Here is a 19106-nt window from a genome sequence, read left to right as displayed (position 1 = left end):
AACATTAATAAAAAAAATTATATCAGTTCAGATTCTCAAAATGAGTATTGCTTTTGACCTCTTTGCCTTTATAACTCCTCTGACCTCTTTTGTCTGCTCTAAGCAGATGATATCTGTACTAACTTGGCCAAATCTCGCACATTACCCTTGACTTATCAGTTATAACTCTGACAGATGCCATACCATTGTGAGCCATATAACCTTTATAAACGCTATATAGCACATTTTTTAAAATCAGATCTGGATACCAAGACTATTTTTCATGTTAATTTTGCTTTATGTTGTGGTTTGATTAATTATTGCAGGATACACTCGATACACTTTCTTTTAAAACATCTTGAACTGAATATTTTTTGTAGATTAATTTTAGAATAAAATTTTGCTTGGTAAAAGCAGAAACCATGGAGGATGCAAACTTTGGAACTTGACTGTAACATTCCTGAGCGCAGCTGCATTTGCACACATTATTCAGCAGAGTAGTGTGACATATCCCAACGCTTATGTCATCTTCAATTTGTTTGTTAAATTGGAAATTTTCAGCTGCTTTCTGATTATGACAGTCAGATTAACCAACCAAGAAAAATCCAAATTTACTGAAAGTTTGTGCAAGTAAAAATTAAAACAATAAAATGTCTAAAAAGTTACTACAATGACATCACATGACATGGCTTCCTCTAGCAACATCACAACAAATGGTCACAACAGTTGCTCTTCCTAACTAAATGACTGTACATATGCATAAACTGTACATATACTCAGTGGACACTATTTTAGGTTCACTTACCTTGTAACTACACTCATGCTATGTTACACCTACCATATAGGCACATTTGGTACATATAAAATTATGGGCAGTAGTTGTTATGCATAATTTGTTAACCTTCCTCTACCCTCTCCATCAGTGGAAAGATCAAATACTATAAGATCACCATCCATCCATCCATCCATCCGTTTTCTGTACCACTTATCCTACATAGGGTTGCAGGGAGCCCGGAGCCTATCCCAGGGGACTTGGGACACAGGGCAGGGGACACCCTGGACGGGTTGTCAACCCATCACAGGACACAATCACACACACACACACACACAAACACACACACACATTCACACACTAAGGACAATTTAGATATGCCAATCAGTCTACAGTGCATGTTTTTGGACTGGGGGAGGAAACTGCAAACTCTGCACACAGAGGGCGGAGACGGGAATCGACCCCCCACCCCTGTATGTGTCACAGAAGTGATACTGTGTGTGATGCTGGGATATTGTAAACACCTCATGGCAGCGCTGGGCTGAGAAACAGTCCACCATGCCAAAAATATTCAGCCAACTATAGTGCTGTGGCCAGACACTGACACTGATAAAGAGCTAGAGGACGATTAACACACTGTGGAAAGGGAAAGATTAGCTATTCTTTAACTGTACACCTATAGCGTGCACGATGGTAGTGTTTGTTGTACCTGATACACTCATACCAGCAAAACACTATACAATGTCAGTCTTACTGCTGTGCTTAGGATGATCCATCATCTAAAAATATGATCACTATCCATGAACAGACAGAGTAGAGGGGCACTGACAAATTGTGCATAAACTCTCCACTGTGTGTATGTGCATGTAATTTAAATAAGCCATGTGTAATTTAAATGAGCCAGACACTAAAACATTTGAAAACCACAGAATCACAGAAAATTAGTGTTGAAGCCTATCATTTACTGAAATATTGACTGTAGGTCCTTTTTGTTTCAGCATTTTAGATTTAAGGGAGAATTCTGGAATGTCAGGAAGTCAAATTTTTGGTTGTTTTTTTTTGGTGCAAGTCACAGCGCTTGCATGTAGAGACAGGTGATTGCACATGTGGAACTTTACAAAGACATACAGTCAGGTCCGGAAGTATTTGGACAATGACAGAGTTTTTGTGATTTTGCCTTTATACACCACCACAATGGATTTGAAATAAAACAGTCAGGATTTGATCGAAGTGTAGACTTTCAGCTTTATTTTAAGAGGTTCCACAAGAATATGGTATTAACCATTTAGGAATTACAGCCATTTTCAACAAAGTACCTCTATTTTCAGGGACTCAAAGGTATTTGGACACTTGACTGAAAGGAGTTAATTGACCAGGTGCGGTCCATTCCCTCTTTACTTCAAGACAAAAGAAGCAGATAAAAGGTCTGATGTTGATATCAGGTATTGAGTTGGCATTTGGCAGCTGTTCGACTGGAGCTACCACTATGAAGTCCAAGGAGATCTCAATGCAAGTGAATGGCCATCAACAGGCTGAAAAAATAACATAAATCTATAAGAGAGATAGCAAAAACCTTAGATGTTGCCAAATCAACGGTTGGGTGCATTCCTAAAAAGAAAAAAGTACTGGTGAGCTCAACAACATTGAAAGGTCTGGAAGACCACGGAAGACATCTAAAGTGGATGATCGCAGAATCCTTTCCTTGGTGAAGAAAAACCCCTTCACAACATCAACAGAAGTCAAGAATACTCTGGAGAAGGTAGGGGTATCATTGTCAAAATTTTCAAACAAGAGACACCTTCATGAATGTAAATACAGAGGGTTTTCAAACAAGGTACAAACCACTGGTAACATTCAAGAACAGGAAAGCCAGATTAGACTTTGCCAGAAAACATCTAAAAAAATCCTCCCATGTACTGGAATAAGATTGTTTGGACTGATGAAACCAAGATTAACTCGTACCAGAATGATGGGAAGAGAAAAGTATGGTGAAAGGAAGGAACAGCACATGATCCAAAGTATACAACATCATGTGTCAAACATGGTGGAGGCAGTGTTATGGCATGGGCATGTATGGCTGCCAATGGAACGGGCTCACTGGTGTTTATTGATGATGTGACTGCTAACAGAAGTAGCAGGATTAATTCTGAGGTGTATAGGGCTACACTCTATGCTCACATTCAGCCAAATGCTACAAAACTGATAGGACGCCGCTTCACAGTGCAGGTGGATAATGACCCTAAATATACTGTGAAAGCAACTCGAGACTTTTTGAAGGCAAAGAAATGGAATATTCTTCAATGGCCAAGTCAGTCGCCTGATCTCAACCCAATAGAGCATGATTTTCACTTACTGAAGACAAGACTGGAGGCAGAAAGAACCACAAACAAGCAGCAACTGAAGGTGGCTGCAGTGAAAAGACCTGGCAATGCATCTCCAAGGAGGAAACACAGAATTTGAGTTTTGAGAACATGGGCTCCAGAATTCAGGCAGTCATTGACTGCAAAGGATTTTCATCCTTTTTCAGTATTAAAATTATGGTTATATTTACAATTATGTCACTTTGTCCAAATACCTTTGAGCCCCTGAAAATGGAGGTACTTTGTTGAAAATGGCTGTAATTCCTAAATGGTTAATGCCATATTTTTGTGAAACCTCTTAAAATAAAGCTGGAAGTCTACACTTCGATCACATCTTGATTGTTTTATTTCAAATCCATTGTGGTGGTGTATAAAGGCAAAATCACAAAAACTCTGTCATTGTCCAAATACTTCCTCACCTGACATCATTCATCCCCTGTTTATGTTGTCAAATATGCTGTGACTTTTGTTAGAAACTGATTGAATCTTTGTGATGCAAACTTCATAACATCCTCCAAACACAGTATATACAGTACATTATCCAGGAATGAAGCACCTCTGAACACTGAGTGCTTTTTTTCTCAGTGCAAATCTGCATGGTTTTTTTGTAAATATATGGTAATATATATCTGCAAAAAAAAATGGCTGTACTCGTATAGAGTTCATCATAACTTTCACTTTTTTAGTGTGAATTATCACTATCTCACTCTTATAGTGTTGTTGACTCACAGTTCCAGGGTCCCTGGTTCTATCCTGAGCTCGAGTTAATGTATGTGCAGAATTTCCCCATGCCCATGTGAGTTCTGCAGTTTCTTCCCATTGCCCCAAAAACACACCAGTGGGTGAACTGACAACTCTAAATTGTCCCTATGTACTGTATGTATGAGCGTATGAATATGTGTGTGGAAGGTGCACTGTGATGGACTGGCGTCCCATCCATGGTGTATTCTCTTCTCATGCTGTTCCCAGGGTTTAGGTTCCGGAGCCACAGTGACCCTTGTATATAACACAGAACACAGAACCTAAAAGTATATTTTGTGTATAACACAAATTAAAGTTTTTGTTATATAAAGACTTATTGGGTAACCTTTGACCCCTGTACTGATTGGTGGATGTGCCCTAGTTAAATAGTGATGCATGTCATTTTTCGGGGTCGTCTAAAATGGATGCTTTACCGTTTTGACTGCAATCGTTTGGTATAAACCTTATTCTTCAAGTGGTTATTAGGTTAGCAATAAAGAAGTTATTAAAAGAACCGTTCATTGTATTTTGCCTAATTGAGTGGCTACATGACAACCCTGACCAGGAAGTGGTCACTGAAGATAAATGAAACATGTCAACATCCATAGTTTTGCAGTATTAGCTGCATTACACAATACTGTTTGCATTTTTAAATAACTCACTTGTCTAATTTGTTTTGTGTGTTTATGTGTGTCCTGTGTAATGCATGTACACAGAGTAGTATACTAGTACTTGCTGAAATGTATGTGAGTGTACTATTCAAACAATCACACAACTGTAATTTAAAGTGTTCTTCCACTTGGGGGCGACACTTTCCAGTCAGCAGGTGACCGGAGGCCATGAAAAAGTCTCAGAGGCATATTCTAGATAAGACAGATCAGCCATTCACTCAGTGGTTAATGACTTGGACTAATTAGACAAAGTATGCATTTGAAATGAATAGAAGCAAGTTTTAATGTTTAATTTGCCAGAATTCAATTAGTATTCGCACTAAAATTCTTTTAGGCCCACGTCTACACTAACTAGCTAAAAATGCTTCTTAGCAATGTTCTTTGATTATATATTCTTCTTGTATAGATTTGCATGCAAATACACTTTTCAGACTTTTTTCTGTGGGCTTAAGCTGTTCTGAATTGCATTTTGCTCATTTGCTGCCATGTAGGAGGAGGGCTGGAAAGCTGAGGCTCTCTCCTCCCTGTTGTGTAAGGGGCCGGGCCTCTCTGTCTCTGATTCTTTGTGTTTGGAGCTCTGCCATTGTTTGAGATTCCTGACCGGCGTGTCTGGGTGGAAGGGTAAAACTGGAGATCGGGTGAAATTGGTTCTCTGTAGAGCGGGGCCATTCTCATGCCTGCGCTGCTGCACTGTAACTCAACACAGAGCCATGGCTCAGATTTCCCAGGATATGGTCTAACAGACATGTGTTTACTGAATAAGACAAGGAATAAGACCTGCATTTGGTTTTTAGCTCTAGGGAGAAGGGGTAGAATTTAGATTTTGACTAGTTATTACAATACTGAACCCAACATATACCTCTAAAAAGCAGTTATGTCTGTTTTTATATGTGTTTCCTTACACGTCAGTGTTTGAGTTGTGGGACAAGCAGGAAGTTCTGTTTTAAAAATAATCTCTTAAGTATAGGATACAGAAATACCCTCTCTGCCCAAGAGAAGGATAACATAGCTCACTCCACCCTTGCTCACAAAGGAACTTGCACATGTAAAAATCTTTGCTAGACTTTTAAAATGCAAGTTCCTACAGTTCTAAATAATTTTGTTTTTGATTCCCCTTGTTTATATACAGCAGCCTACTTTTATGTAGCTCTCACAGTTATACTGTCCCCTTGAATACTGTGCTTTAATGAGAACTATTAACATATAATTATACAGTTACTCATCCAAGTCGCAAAAAATAAGCAAGAAAAACAGGGTCATTATATAACACTCAGCTTCATAGTGTTTTGCAAGCTGTGCTGGATATGAACAAAGATATGGGAATTATAAGTGCAGAAGCAGAAAAGAGACAGTCCAGATATCCAGAGCAGAAAGACGAAACATTGAGAGAATGCATGCAATGTTTTGGTTTGGACACTTCAATAGCTTTATTCATGTAAAGAAGTTCAAAGTGCGCACATCGTGGCAAATACTGTAAATGCACGTGAACATGTTTGAGGGAGAAATTTCTCATCCTGCGAGATTCTTTCCTCTTTGAGTTCAATTAATATTTTCTTTTCTTGTCCAAATTTTAAAAAAGCTCAACATTTTGCCCTGACAAGAATCAACAGGAAAATACACATCAACTGTTTTTCTATTCGGGGCTCAAATATAAAGAAGCTCATCAAATCTAACAAAGAACCAAAAACAGTGTATCCCCCACCAAAAGAGTGCAATAAACAAAACTAAAAGGTTTATAAAGCAAGCAGAAAGGACATTTATTTGGAAATTTTATTTTTTTTCCTTTTTTACAAGTTCTCCTCAGTATCTTTAAATTGACATTAAAATCAAGCCCTGATGCTTTGAAAAATATTTAACTCTTTGTGCATCCACTTCCAAAAAAGGCTTCCGACGTACAAAGTCCATCGTTTGTCCCGCCATCGTGTTGTTCAGACATTTCAAACGTCCACTCTATTCATTCAGTTAGCTTTACCATTTGCACGTTTTGGAAAAAATAATGCCAACATAATTTTTTTGAAAAATGGGAAGCTATTATCACTTATTGTGATTCTTAGTGTGGACTGTGCATTTTTCCTTTTTACATTTTTTTTAATTTTAGTGGTATACATAGGTTACTGGAAATTGCAAATAGCACCATTAATGTGAATTGTTAGCACCTCGTCCCAATAGCAGGCTAACTAGAAAGCATCAATGGTGGCCAGTTTTTAGATGATAAGGTCCTTGTCGACATCCTCTGCAAACAGAAACAAAAAAAATTGATTAAGGTCAATAAATCATTTTTAAATCACAAGGAAGAAACCTCCAAAAACGTTTGAAACTCACGCTCTTTAATGCCAAAGCAGCTGGCCCACTCCTCCAGAGCGATGTACTTGTCCTGGTCAGCATCACATGCCTCGAAGAAGCTGGTGGTGCAGTGCTCCATGGGAATGAGAGGGGCACGCAGAGGGGCCAGCTCAGTGTGGGACAGAAAGCTGAAACACATCATTCACACATTTGTAATGAAATTGGTTTTTTTTTTTTGGAAATGCCAAGAATTCAGAAATATGTATGCAATAACATGCAATAATTTTGAGAGTATTGTACCTGTAAAAGAAACAAGCACTTATTTTGTTGGAGAGCAGATACTAAAACCTGTGAGAACATACCCGTCAGAGGGGTGCTGGTCAAGCTGGCCGAACTGCCAGTGCACAGGGAAGATGTACATGTTGTAGTTCTTCTCAAAGTCCAGGGCCAGCAGATCCAGAGAGTGGTCACCAGCCTGCAGACGCTTCTCATTCTCAAAGATCTTCTTCACCTGGAGACAAAACACACCTTTCTTAAAACCTAGAGCATTTCTGTGGTCAATTGTTATAATGCAACATGTGCATAAAAAGTTCTTTACATTCTTTATTACTATGCATTTTATTTTTCTAAATAATCCTAACTGCATTCATCATAACCCAAACTGTATTTAGCGTTGAATGCATTCCAACTAAGAATTTTAGGGTTAATCTGTCATGTTTTCTGGGCGTTCTGATGATACATTTACTCATATTCAAAAACTAGCATTATTGAAATTAAGATTGATACAAATAAAAATGCTGCAGCAAAGTTGTAGGACTCTTTACAAACATTATACATGCATTTTATATTATGAAAAAAGGTTCCCAGAAACTAGACATGCTGAACAGTCTTAAAACTTTGAACCATAATGTTCAGAAAATATTCTGCTAACCTAAAAATGTTGTGAAATGTGAATTCATTGCAGCATACGCTTTGTGAACATTGCAGGAGTGTTCGTTCTGAAACATCATCGTGGTCTGACCTTTAAACCTACTTAATACCTTTCTGAATATTGAAAAACGTTCTCTGTAAGCTGGAACGTTTGATTATAGTGCATGTTGAGGAAATCTATAGGACCCTCACTGGAATTCAAATATGCTGTTAATAAACAACATAAAATCTTGTAGTCTATTGACTGCATTGATTGTAGCTTGGGTTTTTTCGGTGAATGCTGGCTAATTAAGTACAATAATGTATTAGGGATAATGTAGGGACTAATGAGGTTCTGAAGGGCTAATGAGACAGAGAGAACTTGGACAAACCCTCAGCTTCTGTTTCTCGTTCAGCAGATTGTTGTCCTCATCACGCTCGTACAGAGTGACCATGACGTTCTTCAGCCAGTCCCTCATACGCAGGGGGAACTCACTCAGCTCGGTCTCCAGGCATGGAAGGATGTCTGGATTAGATGATGACAAACAAACTAATTAACATGCTTCTTCACACATACTGTATAGTAAATATCTTGACAGACTGTATGCCAATCAATTCTTTAGGGAACTGCAGCCATACCTCTGGTGCTAAATATATCATTAAAGCATGATTTACAACCCTAGGGCTCTGGATCGCATTAATGCTATTAAGTAATGTCAAAACACGTTTTCCTCAGTTCATCTGTGACTATACAGCTCCACTTTGTTGCAAGGCTTTGCCAGAGGAGTATCTCCATCTGGACCCTTCAGGCCAGACAGTCAGGTGCTTCTGCACACACACTCTCAGGTGCACATGTTTAGAAGCGGATTCTCCTTGCTTTGTGGGGTGGAGTAACGCAGACTAGTCAGGACCTGCCCTGTGTGTGGGGCCCTGTGAGGGAAGCCTAGAGCCTGGAGCTCATCAATCACAGCGAAGCACTCAGCTTTGCACAACTTTTATGGATGATGCTGTGACTGGCTTAAATGTTAAACATTCTCTGGAGGAAATGGCCCAGATTTTGGCATGATGGCATTATCCTGAAATCTGCAATGACATGGACTTACATTTGCAGGGTCCAATGTAGTCCAGGTGCAGCTTGTGGCCCTTCTTGGTGCCCTCCAGAGCACACTTTGTGGCAAAGAAGTGGCAGGAGGAGTCATAGGTCTTGTTGTCAGTGCCACAGACCTGTTGGATGCAAGGAGGTGATAGTAAATAGGAGAGCATGGCAGGATTGATGCTCCTCAAAGATTTGGGCATGTCTGGAAGAGAATCGGCTGTTTCCTTTGTAATTTGTTGAATGGATATTTGTGGTAAACAGAAATATTCTTTTCTGTCAGAAAAATGTCTGCATTACTAGGCATCATTGCCACTCAACATTTATAGCCTTCTAAAGTTATAGAAAGAAAAGAAATGTAGCTCAGGCTCACTTCTGTAAAAACTCACATGCTCAAACTCTCCTACTGGGGCAGGGCATGTCAGGGGATCCTGGCACACACACAGGGGCTCGTTGTTGTCATCAAGCTCACACACCTTGCCCTTCTTGCAGTGATGGTTGAGGCAGGGGTCTGGGAGAGGAAACGCAAGAGAAGAATTTGTTTGTGCCCATTTCCCCCTGAACTTTGAGCAAATGTTCTAAAATACTTTTTTCTGGTTAAGACATTTCATAACTCTGAGACATGCCATGAGGCTGATTTTCCAAAGCCACTGTCTAATGCACTCCATAATTATAGCTAGTCTAGTTTAGGCTTAAGTGCAGCCTGTCATTACCAGAGCTTTCATGAACTTGCTGCTATATAATTTCCTCATGCTATCATCACACAAATGGCATAGAGAAATATACACTGAATTTTATAAAGCAAAGAATTAAGAATATCGCATCCCCAACAAAGTAAGATTCACTGGAGAGCCTGTGTTCTTACATGCACCTGTACTCATAATTCCAGCTCCTGAGGTTCTTTAGGGGTTTTTCAGATTACTTACTCTCTGCAGCAACATCCTCCACAACCTCAATGGCTTCATCGAACTCGCCGGTCTCCACTTGAACTGGATTGGATCCTACTTCTACCTGCTGGGTTATGAGATAAAGAGCAGTGTTGGAACAGTGTGTATAACTGATAGTGACATGGTATTTGTCAGAAATATTCAGTTACTATTATTATTTGCACACTGAGTTTTATTTGAATAGGGACTGAAAGAAATAATTGAAGAAAAATAATAGGTGTGAACTGGAAAGGCAAGGAGTTTGTTTTGGAGACCAGAATTGGATGATGTCCTTATACACAAAATGGCTGATCCCATGTAGAGGATGTGCTCATTCTCTAAAACCCAACAAACTATGGGAGAGAAAATGAGCTGCAGGATCTCAACCTGATTGCTGTTTTATATCCAGATTAAATAGCATTTACCTCATCAATGACTGGCTCCTCTTCGGCCTGCAAAATAAACGTACACGGTAAAATGAGAGTAAATTTTTTTTTGTGTGTAATTAGATGCTCACTTTTGTTTAAGTCCTTACTGCTAACCTCAGAAGCTTGGGCTTAATTTAATTAACTTAAGCAAATAAAACTCATAAAACCACTGAATCATCACCTTCACTTTTTATTAGAGAAGACACTATGATCTCCAAGCATACACACACACACACACACACACACATTTGTCTTACTATCTTACTGTCTTACTAACTTATTAATGCAGCTAATTTTCCTATGCTAACCCTAACCTTAGCCTCAGTAAACAAATGAAAACATTTGGCTTATTTATTTATTTACTAAACAAATAAACAAATAAATAAATAAATGTTTAAGCTTTTGTAGCTGGCCAAATGTCCCCACAAGCTCAAAACTGTCAGATATTCCTATCCTTGTGAGGACACTTGGTCCCCACCAATATATAAAAACATGCCCGCATACTGTACACACACATACACACACACACACACACACACACACACACAGTAAAGATGGGGAACTTACTGGGGCAGCCAGGGCCTTTCCAGCAAGGCACAAAAGGAAGACGATCCACACCCTCATGTTGGGATTCAGCCTGCAGTAAAACAAACCCACTTATATCACAGTGCTATAATACAAACATACATATCAAAGATCTGGCTACATCATCTGGAACTTGTTTCCTGTATTTTACGTGACCTTTGTGCTTTTCAACCTCGTCACATTTACAGTCATGACTGAACACATCAAACACGACTCGTGCCATTCCTGCCCAGGTCTGTGCTGTGAGATCAATATTACTCCCATTCACACTTATATTCTTATATAATCCTTAAACCTGCCTCCAGTGGAGAGATTAGAAGTGATTTCTCCAACCAGATCTGCCCTTTATGCTCTCTGAGAGTCAATTATACACAAATGAGTCAGCTTGCTTAACTCTCACATCTGGGAGTCCATAGCCAGGAGGTGTTTGCGATCACAACACTGAGTGCCTGTGTTCTGTTTGCTTCATTTTCAGGGAGATCCCTAAAAGAGATGTGCTCTCCTCATGAAACCGCATGCATGCATGCACAAAAGCACAGACACACAAGATACAAATAAAAAATGAGCTTTGATTGTAAATAAAAAAAGTGTTCTAATGCTCATCCCAGAACTCCTATTCACAGTATGGTAATGCTGAACATTCTGTTTTTTTGTTTTAATACATTAATACAGTTTCCCTTCTCTATCAGACTATACTGTAATGGTTTGTAATCTCACTCTCCAGTGGCAGCCAGAAGAGGATGGATTTCCTTTTGAGGCTGGTTTGTCTCAATGTTTCTTCCTCACATCATCTCTGGGAGCTTTCCCTTGCCACTCTCAGATCTTGCTTACTCAGTAGGATCTAAATCTACATCTGGATTTCTGTAAAGCTGTTTCGTGACAATGTCTATTGTAAAAGCGCTATACAGACATTTCCCTCTTGCAATCCGACCATATAAAAGGTAGATAGTGAGTACAGGAGATCAGGAGTTTGAATCCAAAAGATGTCACAGCCATCTGTCTCTGCAAGTACAAGAGACCATAATAGGTTGTTCTCTCTAGGTGGCATCTCCCCCTTGTCAATCCAAGCAACCTAGCCAATCGGGGGTGTCTGTAAGCTCATGTATGTGGAAGAGGACAGTTAGCAATTTCCTCTGAGTGTGTTCAGCTGCTCTGTGAAAATGAGCAGCAGGTTCAAAAGCTGTGGTGGTGGAGAAGTAGGAGGAGCATGGTAGCCCTCACCCTCTCTGGTTGGTAGCCGTTATGTGATAATTATGAGGTATGTAGTAGGCAGGAACTGGCAAATGACCAAACTGGGGAAAAATGGGGGTAAAAATAAGCGAATAAATAAAGGGAGACTTTGTTTGTGGTTGGATGGTCAAAAAAGGCCATAAGTCTGCTATGCTGTGCTAATGGGATGAAACGATCATGGTTACATGTTCTAAACGCCAGCATAGATGAAAGCTTTCTTGCACAGTTGAGCAGCTTTCTCATAGGGCTATGACACGGCAGACATTCCCTTTCAAATGGAAGCTGAGATGGTGCAAGTGTTTAAGAGGTACCTGTGATCTGTGTGGTGGCTTCTCGTTGGGAACAAAAGAAGCATGTATTCTTCAAACTCATTTTGAATATGCAAAGGCTATACAGTAGAAAGGTATTGATGATTATATGCTGGGAAAAAGCATTATAATTATGTGCTATAACGATTGAATATGGAGAGGGAGTATCTCGCTTTATGTACACATATATAATTGTACATTCTTTAGGGACAGGCTCCTTGATTAACTTGGGAAGTAACAAACATTTCTGGTGCTTTGCCACGGACAGAGGAATCCTTGTTCCATGAACAAAGAGTTCATAGCATGTCACACATTCTTTAGGGAAATGAGCAGGGTGGAATGAAATTCAAGATGTGAATCAAGCTTTGTGTGCTTTGTCTTGTTATATCTTAAACATTATAAAGCCATTGAGTCTGAAAAAAGAATATCTGGCATCTCAATATCATCTGAAAAAATCTGAGTAAGCATTCACATTATGCCTAATGACTCAGTAGTGTGCAATGTTCAGGGAGTATTCCATCATTAGTGTTTAATCTGATGAACACTCTGAGATTCAACACTCCTAATGTGCCTCGACAAGTCCTTTAGGTGCAGATGTTTGCTCTTGTGTCGATGTGGCACGATCTCACGTTTCTCCAAGCAGCTGCCGAGGAAGAAAACTTGCCAAATGGCACTATGATTTTGACCCGTCAGGCCAGCCAAAGTCAAAACAAGCCCAAGCCAGGCCTCTTCCCCCATCTGTTTTTATTGGAGAGCATAAAAGTGAGCTTCTGCTCAGGAACTGATGTCAGCCAGCCATTTCTGATGGATTTAGTCGTGGAAAAACACAGAGTTTGTGCTGCAAAGGCTGATGACTCCAAACATGGCAAACAAGGACTCTTCTCACCTAGTTGCTTGGGGAGGGAAAATAGCACAATTTCCCTAGGAATACACTGTCTTATAAGAAAGTTAAATACTTCACATCATCTGTAGTGTTTAGCTTGGAAAGATCATTCTTTTCCCTTTGAGAGACATTTGTACATAAATTTGCATGTTTATTTTCACAGATGAGGCATAACGCTGTTAGTTCGTTGGACCTACTTACGTAAGAGCAAAACAAGCTGTTTTATTTGGAAAGTAGTGCTCATACTCAAACAGGCTTGAAATTAAGGGGTGGCAGCTGCATAAAGGATGCCTTTTTTGCACTCACTATTTGATTTAGAGGTTAGTTAGGTAAGCAAGCTGTGAGACGAAAACAGAGGCACAGTGCTCTGCTTTTTCAAAGGCACCTTTTTTTTTTTTTCCAAAGGATCAGAATTAGGAAATTCCTTCTGCTTTTCTAGAATGACTTAAACAGGTGGTCTGGAAAAACAGTGGAGATGACGCACTGTACAAATCCACAAATAAATGGAGTCACTCTTTCCCACTGTCAAAGCAATTTGGCCAAAGAAGCTCATTTGTTCAAATGTGAAACAAACAAGCTTATTCTCCAAATTAGACACTCCAAAATAATTACTAAAGAATATTTTTGCCTATTCTGTATCATTCATGGACTCAAAACATCCATGCTAATGCTTAACCCTGGAACCTCAATAAGTGTTAATCACTGTAATTTGGGCCTGGTCCTGCATCTGTGGGCACAAAGGGTGGCATAAGAGTTCAATTTTTGGAACAGGAAACCACTGAGCAAGCCACCTGTCCATTACCAGGTAATTACTGTGCTTCGTCTGGATGATGTTCAGTGCTGAGCATTGATATCGCCACGGAGTATACAGAACAGAACACTTGCCAGCAAGGCAGCTGGTCAGAAACAAAAAAGATCCAACCTGACAAAAGCCAGGAAGGTTTTTGAATGAGGTACAAAGAAAGACCACAGACAGCACGGCGAGTGATCTATCCAAAAACACCAAACTTGTTTTGGTTTGGCTGTGATGATTTGCAGTTTGCAGATAATGGATACTTCTCTCTCCTCTTTTCCCTGCATTTTAAAAATATCTTTCAGGTAACCTCCATTTTACTGCAATTAAAAGTCAAGAGAATGAAATGGTCTTTGTAGTAAATCCCATACTCTGTTAAATGGGATGAAAGAAATGAAGCATACTGAGCCCAGGGAGCTCAGACTTGGACAAAAGAGAGTCAGAGAAGAGCAATGGAATCCATGTAACCTGAGTTTCTAGTCAGCTGAACTTTTGGAGCCCTTTCGCCCTTCCCCCAGTGCTGCTGGAACATTTAAACTCTGTGTGATTTACTCCCTGGTCAAATTCTCTCATGCCAAAGAGAACAGCTGTGGAATCTGTGGAAATGCGAAATTTTTCCATTGAGGAAATTTGGGATTCCATTGTTTTCTCTAGCAGTGGAATTCATGGTACGAGCTGTCTCAGTGTATCTCAGTAAGGGTGATGAGGTGATGGTGATGAAGTTAGAAATAAAACCAGTTGGTGCTGGTCCTTGATCTGATTGTTTACTAGTTTCATCTATGTCCCATGCCTAGCTAAAACCTTCCAAAGTAGTTGAATTTGGATTACAAGACATATGCATTTTGCATTCTGGCTCCATGCCATGGGATTAGTTTGCTCTATAGGTCAATCCCCCTTTGGGGATTATAAACCAGAAGCCCTCTTTGCCTTCATCTGGAATTTCATTTAACTCAGAGCAGACATCAAGCCAAGCTGTTACTTGCTGCTGCAGCCTAAAAAACAAACTTAACATTCCCATTCACATGTCAGTGTAACCCTACTGAAAAGGTGATGGCATGTGGAAAGCCCTGCCCTCACTGCACAACAGCTTTATTAGGCGGGCGTTTAGACCAAGATGTTTCATACATGGTCCTCTCATATCTGCAGCCTGGTCGTGGCTTTTAAAACATCACTATTATGTAGTGACAAATAAATTAGCCTTTCATCCAGTGGCTTTGAAATGTACCACACCTTCATTTTCAGATTTTTCATTTCTCTTTCTTTATAGTCCTAAAGAAAAGCTGAGATAAAAATGTTGTTATTGGGTGATATTTTTTCCCTCTCTCATGATACCTTGAAAAACATCTGTGCAGGTGTCTAAAGTAAGCCTGATGTTTCCCATTAAATAATAAATGAATACTGCTTGGATTAAAATGCCTGCTGTTTGAACAGTTTCTTTCTTTCTTTTTTTTTTTTTTTTTACATTATCCCGCTTCCATGGTTTTTATCCCACTGGCCAGCTGTGGACATTCAGTTTGTTCTCACAGCGTTGTTGTTTGTCAAGAGAATTGACATCTGCACAATTTTAACAGCTGGTGAGAATGGCCATAGCAACTCACATTCCATTTGATGGGAGTAACTGGGAGAGGAGGGATCTGTGTGAAAATTGACCTGCTTTTTTTCTCTCTGTCTGTTTTTCTCTGGCTCTCTCAGGCTTTGTACTCCTTTTCCCCCTCCCCCTTTCCCCCCAAATCTGTGGTCAACCCTCCCATTGCCTATGTGGCACACAATACTTTAACACTGCGCTTGCTCCTTAGTTGAGTGTCAACAATAGATTGAGATGTTCTTAGTTCTGGCAAACATTTTATTAAAATGTCCTTGAATGGTGCTTTTTAAAATTGAGAGATCACATTTGGATGCAAAATAGACAAATGAAGCCCACTGACATGTAACACAACACTGGAATGTTGAAGCTGTTAGTTCTCAAGTAATCTATGACAATATCAAAATTGTTTATCTGATATATTTAATTTACATATAAAAGCATCAAACAGAGCATCAAAGCAGTGATGATGTTAGAAGAGATGTATTTCTCTTTCACATGTTTAAAAAAGAAATGAAGGTTCAAAGCCAGTGTAAGAACTTAGGAGTCAGGAAATGATGGAGTGAGTGATCTTACCTTCACTTCAGCAAGCAGGCAAGCCAAGGGAGAAGTCAGCTGGAGCAGGGATCTGGAACTATCTAACAGCAACACAAGTTCACACAGAAGACATTTGCAGTGGGCAGGCCCAGTCGAACCCCCCTCACAGCCCCGGAGTGGGACGTCCCACTGTTTAACTCTATGTAGCCAGCTGAAGCTCCAGCTCAGGCCATAAAAATCAGGTCTGATGGTCATGTTTAGACAGGTACAGCAGTGGATTTTATGACTTCAAATGATACTCTTAATACTTTATGTTTGCTTTTTAAATATTTGCAATTTTTTTTTATCAAGAAAAACTAAACCACTTTTGGGAGAATGCATCAAATGTACGGTTTCCTAGATTGCAAGTGTTTTATTTCAGACTTGAACTGACCAGATTTGTCGTTTGAATGAGACATTGCTCCTGAAATGTCATATTTTTATTGTAATTAACATTTCGCCTAAAATCATGATGTTGAAGTGTCACTTTGTTGTGTGTTGTGTATTGGTTTACACAGCAAAAAATCTCTTTGCAAGGGAAGATATCACAAATAAAGTAAAAGTTGTTTAAAATGTCTCATTATGAGACTATTATATAACTAATATAAGACCATTAAGCCTACTTCTAGACATATTTACAAATTTCAAAGCTTAAAATTGCTTCTTTCCATGAATAAATGCTTAACATATGCAAAATTATCTTCCAATAGAATAACAATAGAATCAACCAATTCAAGACTGTCTGTATTTACAAATAGGCTTAATAATCTTATAGTATTTGTTTTAAAACATTCTAGTAAAGAGAAATGTTAACTAATGTTAGTTAGTTAGTTAATTGCCTGTATTCTTATATTCGAGATATTTCTCTTGCTAAGATATAGGTTTTTGCAGTGTCATTATTAGTGTTAATTCTATAGGGATGTTATATTAATTTCTCTAAAATGAAAAATTTAGAGAAAAAAAAACAGACAGTGGGTGTGATATTTAAGAGAAAAAATACCTTCATTTTGTTCATTTTCAAGAAAACACATTAGTGGTGTTTGTATATGAGTCTGAGGTCATTAATGGTCCTTATACTTCATTTAATCTTGCAAATATATCTTAGTACTACATATTTAAAACATAGTTGAAGTAATTCTATGTCTCATAGAGTAAACTTTCATGCTCTCTGTCTTTCTGTCTGTCTCTCCCTCCCTCTCTGCCTCCTCTCTCTCTCTCTGTGTGTGTGTGTGTGTGTGTGTGTGTTGTGTGGCTGAGTGGGGTGGGGTGGGGAGTTTGGCTATGAGTACTGTGGGTTACTAAGAATTTATCAGGCTAAAGTAATCCTATCTGCTGTTCCATTCAGCTTTTGGCCTCTCTGCCTTAGAGACAACACTCAGAGACAATCTGCTCTGGATTGCTAATGTCTGTCCTCTCAGTGTTTGTTGAGTATGTAGAGAAACATCTGGATGTGAAAAAGCCTGGAAAAAAGTAGTAGCTATGCAACGTGGCATTTTCCATTCTGGCTGCAGCAGACACAGAGAGTCAGAGCAGATCAGACCAGAGAGAAGATGTAATTACTCACTTCTCCCAAGCTGCAGACGTGGCATTGTCTACGGTAGCCTAACAAGTCTTCACATGGCCATAGGCTCAGGGGAACCCAACCATTCAATACCCCCCACCCCCATCTAATTACAATTAAGCCTAATTATACTTGCTACCATCTGCAGATCACAGGCACAAGCACCTGAGCTGTGTGAGGTTATAAATTATGGAACACCTTTGCTGTCTGTTGTTTGGATGCACTCAAAATTAGATTTTATTGCCTTATATAGGTGAAGTTTTAGTGGAATCAGCTTGTTGCATCACCGTTGTGGGGGCCTGATTTATTTGGAATATAGCCCCTTCAGGGCCAGATTATGGGAAATACCTCTCTAGTGGCTTGTGTGAACATAGTTAGATTCTGATTCATGGCAGCAAATGGTATGATGTCGACCACTGTTTCCTCCCCAGACTCTTAAAAGGATCACAACCTCAGCTGAACAAGGCTCCTATTCATTCTGGTTCCTGTTTTTGCCTCTATGTAAACTCTGGGCACACTGAAACCCTGGAATAGCAAATAACCTAATATTAACATGGGAGTAGAATAAACCATAGCACCTGAGCTTATAGTGTAGATAAACCAGCCTTACTGTGTCTCTGTTTGGTAAATAACCATATAGCTTCATCTTGATCTTTGCTGAGACTCTTAATTGTAAACCTTGGCCTCAGAGAGAATTCTCCACTGACAGTCTAGTAGATAACATGAAGCTCCTCAGGGATATGAAACATTCCTGTCTCATGAGAAATATCATTTATATTTACATTTGCAGCATTTAACAGACACTCTTATCTAGAGGGACTTACAGAATTCTCTAGCTAAAACACTGGTACTAGTGCGTTTGATTTAACTTGGAAGTGGGAAATCAGAACTCGTGATTATGCCATTTTCAACCTCCATGCATTCAAGTTACAAAGTGGTTAAAAAACATGGACGGCTCCAAGTTCGTCTTTTCTTGGCAACAAAAAGAGTGATGTATTTTTTTCTGCTCAAAACAGCAAACTATATATTCAGTGTTTTCAATTAGAAAACATCTGTATGTTGATTGATTTAAGGCAAATATTTGTGTGTATATATATATATATATAGCATAACTCGTTTAAAAATAAAAAAGTGCTACTTTGTTTACTGTTGATGCTGTGAGCAGTCATGCTTATTTGACGTCACTTGCTGAACTTAAGCGGATGTTTTCTTTGTTTTTTCCTAGTCCCAGGTCAAAAATTCAGAGTTAAGAGTTTTAGTCAAACACAGAATGAAAATCCCCGTTACAAATCCCTGTTAAAAAGGAGTTAGTAAATGATATGCTTTCTTTTATAAGCTGCATAGATTTAGTGCTAGTTGAAGTGTTTAGTGAAGAGCTGGGTCTTGAGTCTTCATTTATGACATCATCTCATCTTTATAAAATGAT

At 39.2% G+C, this 19106-nt stretch overlaps 1 protein-coding gene across 1 annotated transcript; it reads right to left on the bottom strand.

Moving 5' to 3' along the window:
- Positions 1–6255: 6255 nt before the first annotated feature.
- sparc (secreted protein, acidic, cysteine-rich (osteonectin)) lies at positions 6256–16260 on the bottom strand. Its single transcript, XM_026917857.3, has 10 exons — positions 16120–16260; positions 10730–10799; positions 10160–10186; positions 9735–9822; positions 9198–9319; positions 8819–8939; positions 8108–8241; positions 7169–7317; positions 6846–6994; positions 6256–6756 (listed from the first exon to the last, which is right to left on the bottom strand). The coding sequence occupies exons 2-10, from the start codon at positions 10784–10786 to the stop codon at positions 6728–6730; spliced, it is 876 nt and encodes a 291-aa protein (XP_026773658.1). The 5' UTR covers positions 10787–10799; positions 16120–16260; the 3' UTR covers positions 6256–6727.
- Between the last annotated feature and the right edge of the window lie 2846 nt (positions 16261–19106).

The sequence above is a fragment of the Pangasianodon hypophthalmus genome, chromosome 7 (assembly GCF_027358585.1).
Source record: "Pangasianodon hypophthalmus isolate fPanHyp1 chromosome 7, fPanHyp1.pri, whole genome shotgun sequence".
Classification (NCBI taxonomy): Eukaryota; Metazoa; Chordata; class Actinopteri; order Siluriformes; family Pangasiidae; genus Pangasianodon; species Pangasianodon hypophthalmus.
The sequence above is the reverse complement of the archived record's forward strand: the minus strand, read 5'-3'. Positions and strand labels throughout refer to the sequence as shown.

Coding starts and splice junctions, on each gene's coding strand:
- sparc (XM_026917857.3), bottom strand. CDS start 10,786: ATGAGGGTGTGGATCGTCTTCCTTTTGTGCCTTGCTGGAAAGGCCCTG. Junction 10,187..10,729: donor GAAAGGCCCTGGCTGCCCCA/GTAAGTTCCCCA, acceptor TTTATTTTGCAG/GCCGAAGAGGAGCCAGTCAT. Junction 9,823..10,159: donor AGGAGCCAGTCATTGATGAG/GTAAATGCTATT, acceptor CTCATAACCCAG/CAGGTAGAAGTAGGATCCAA.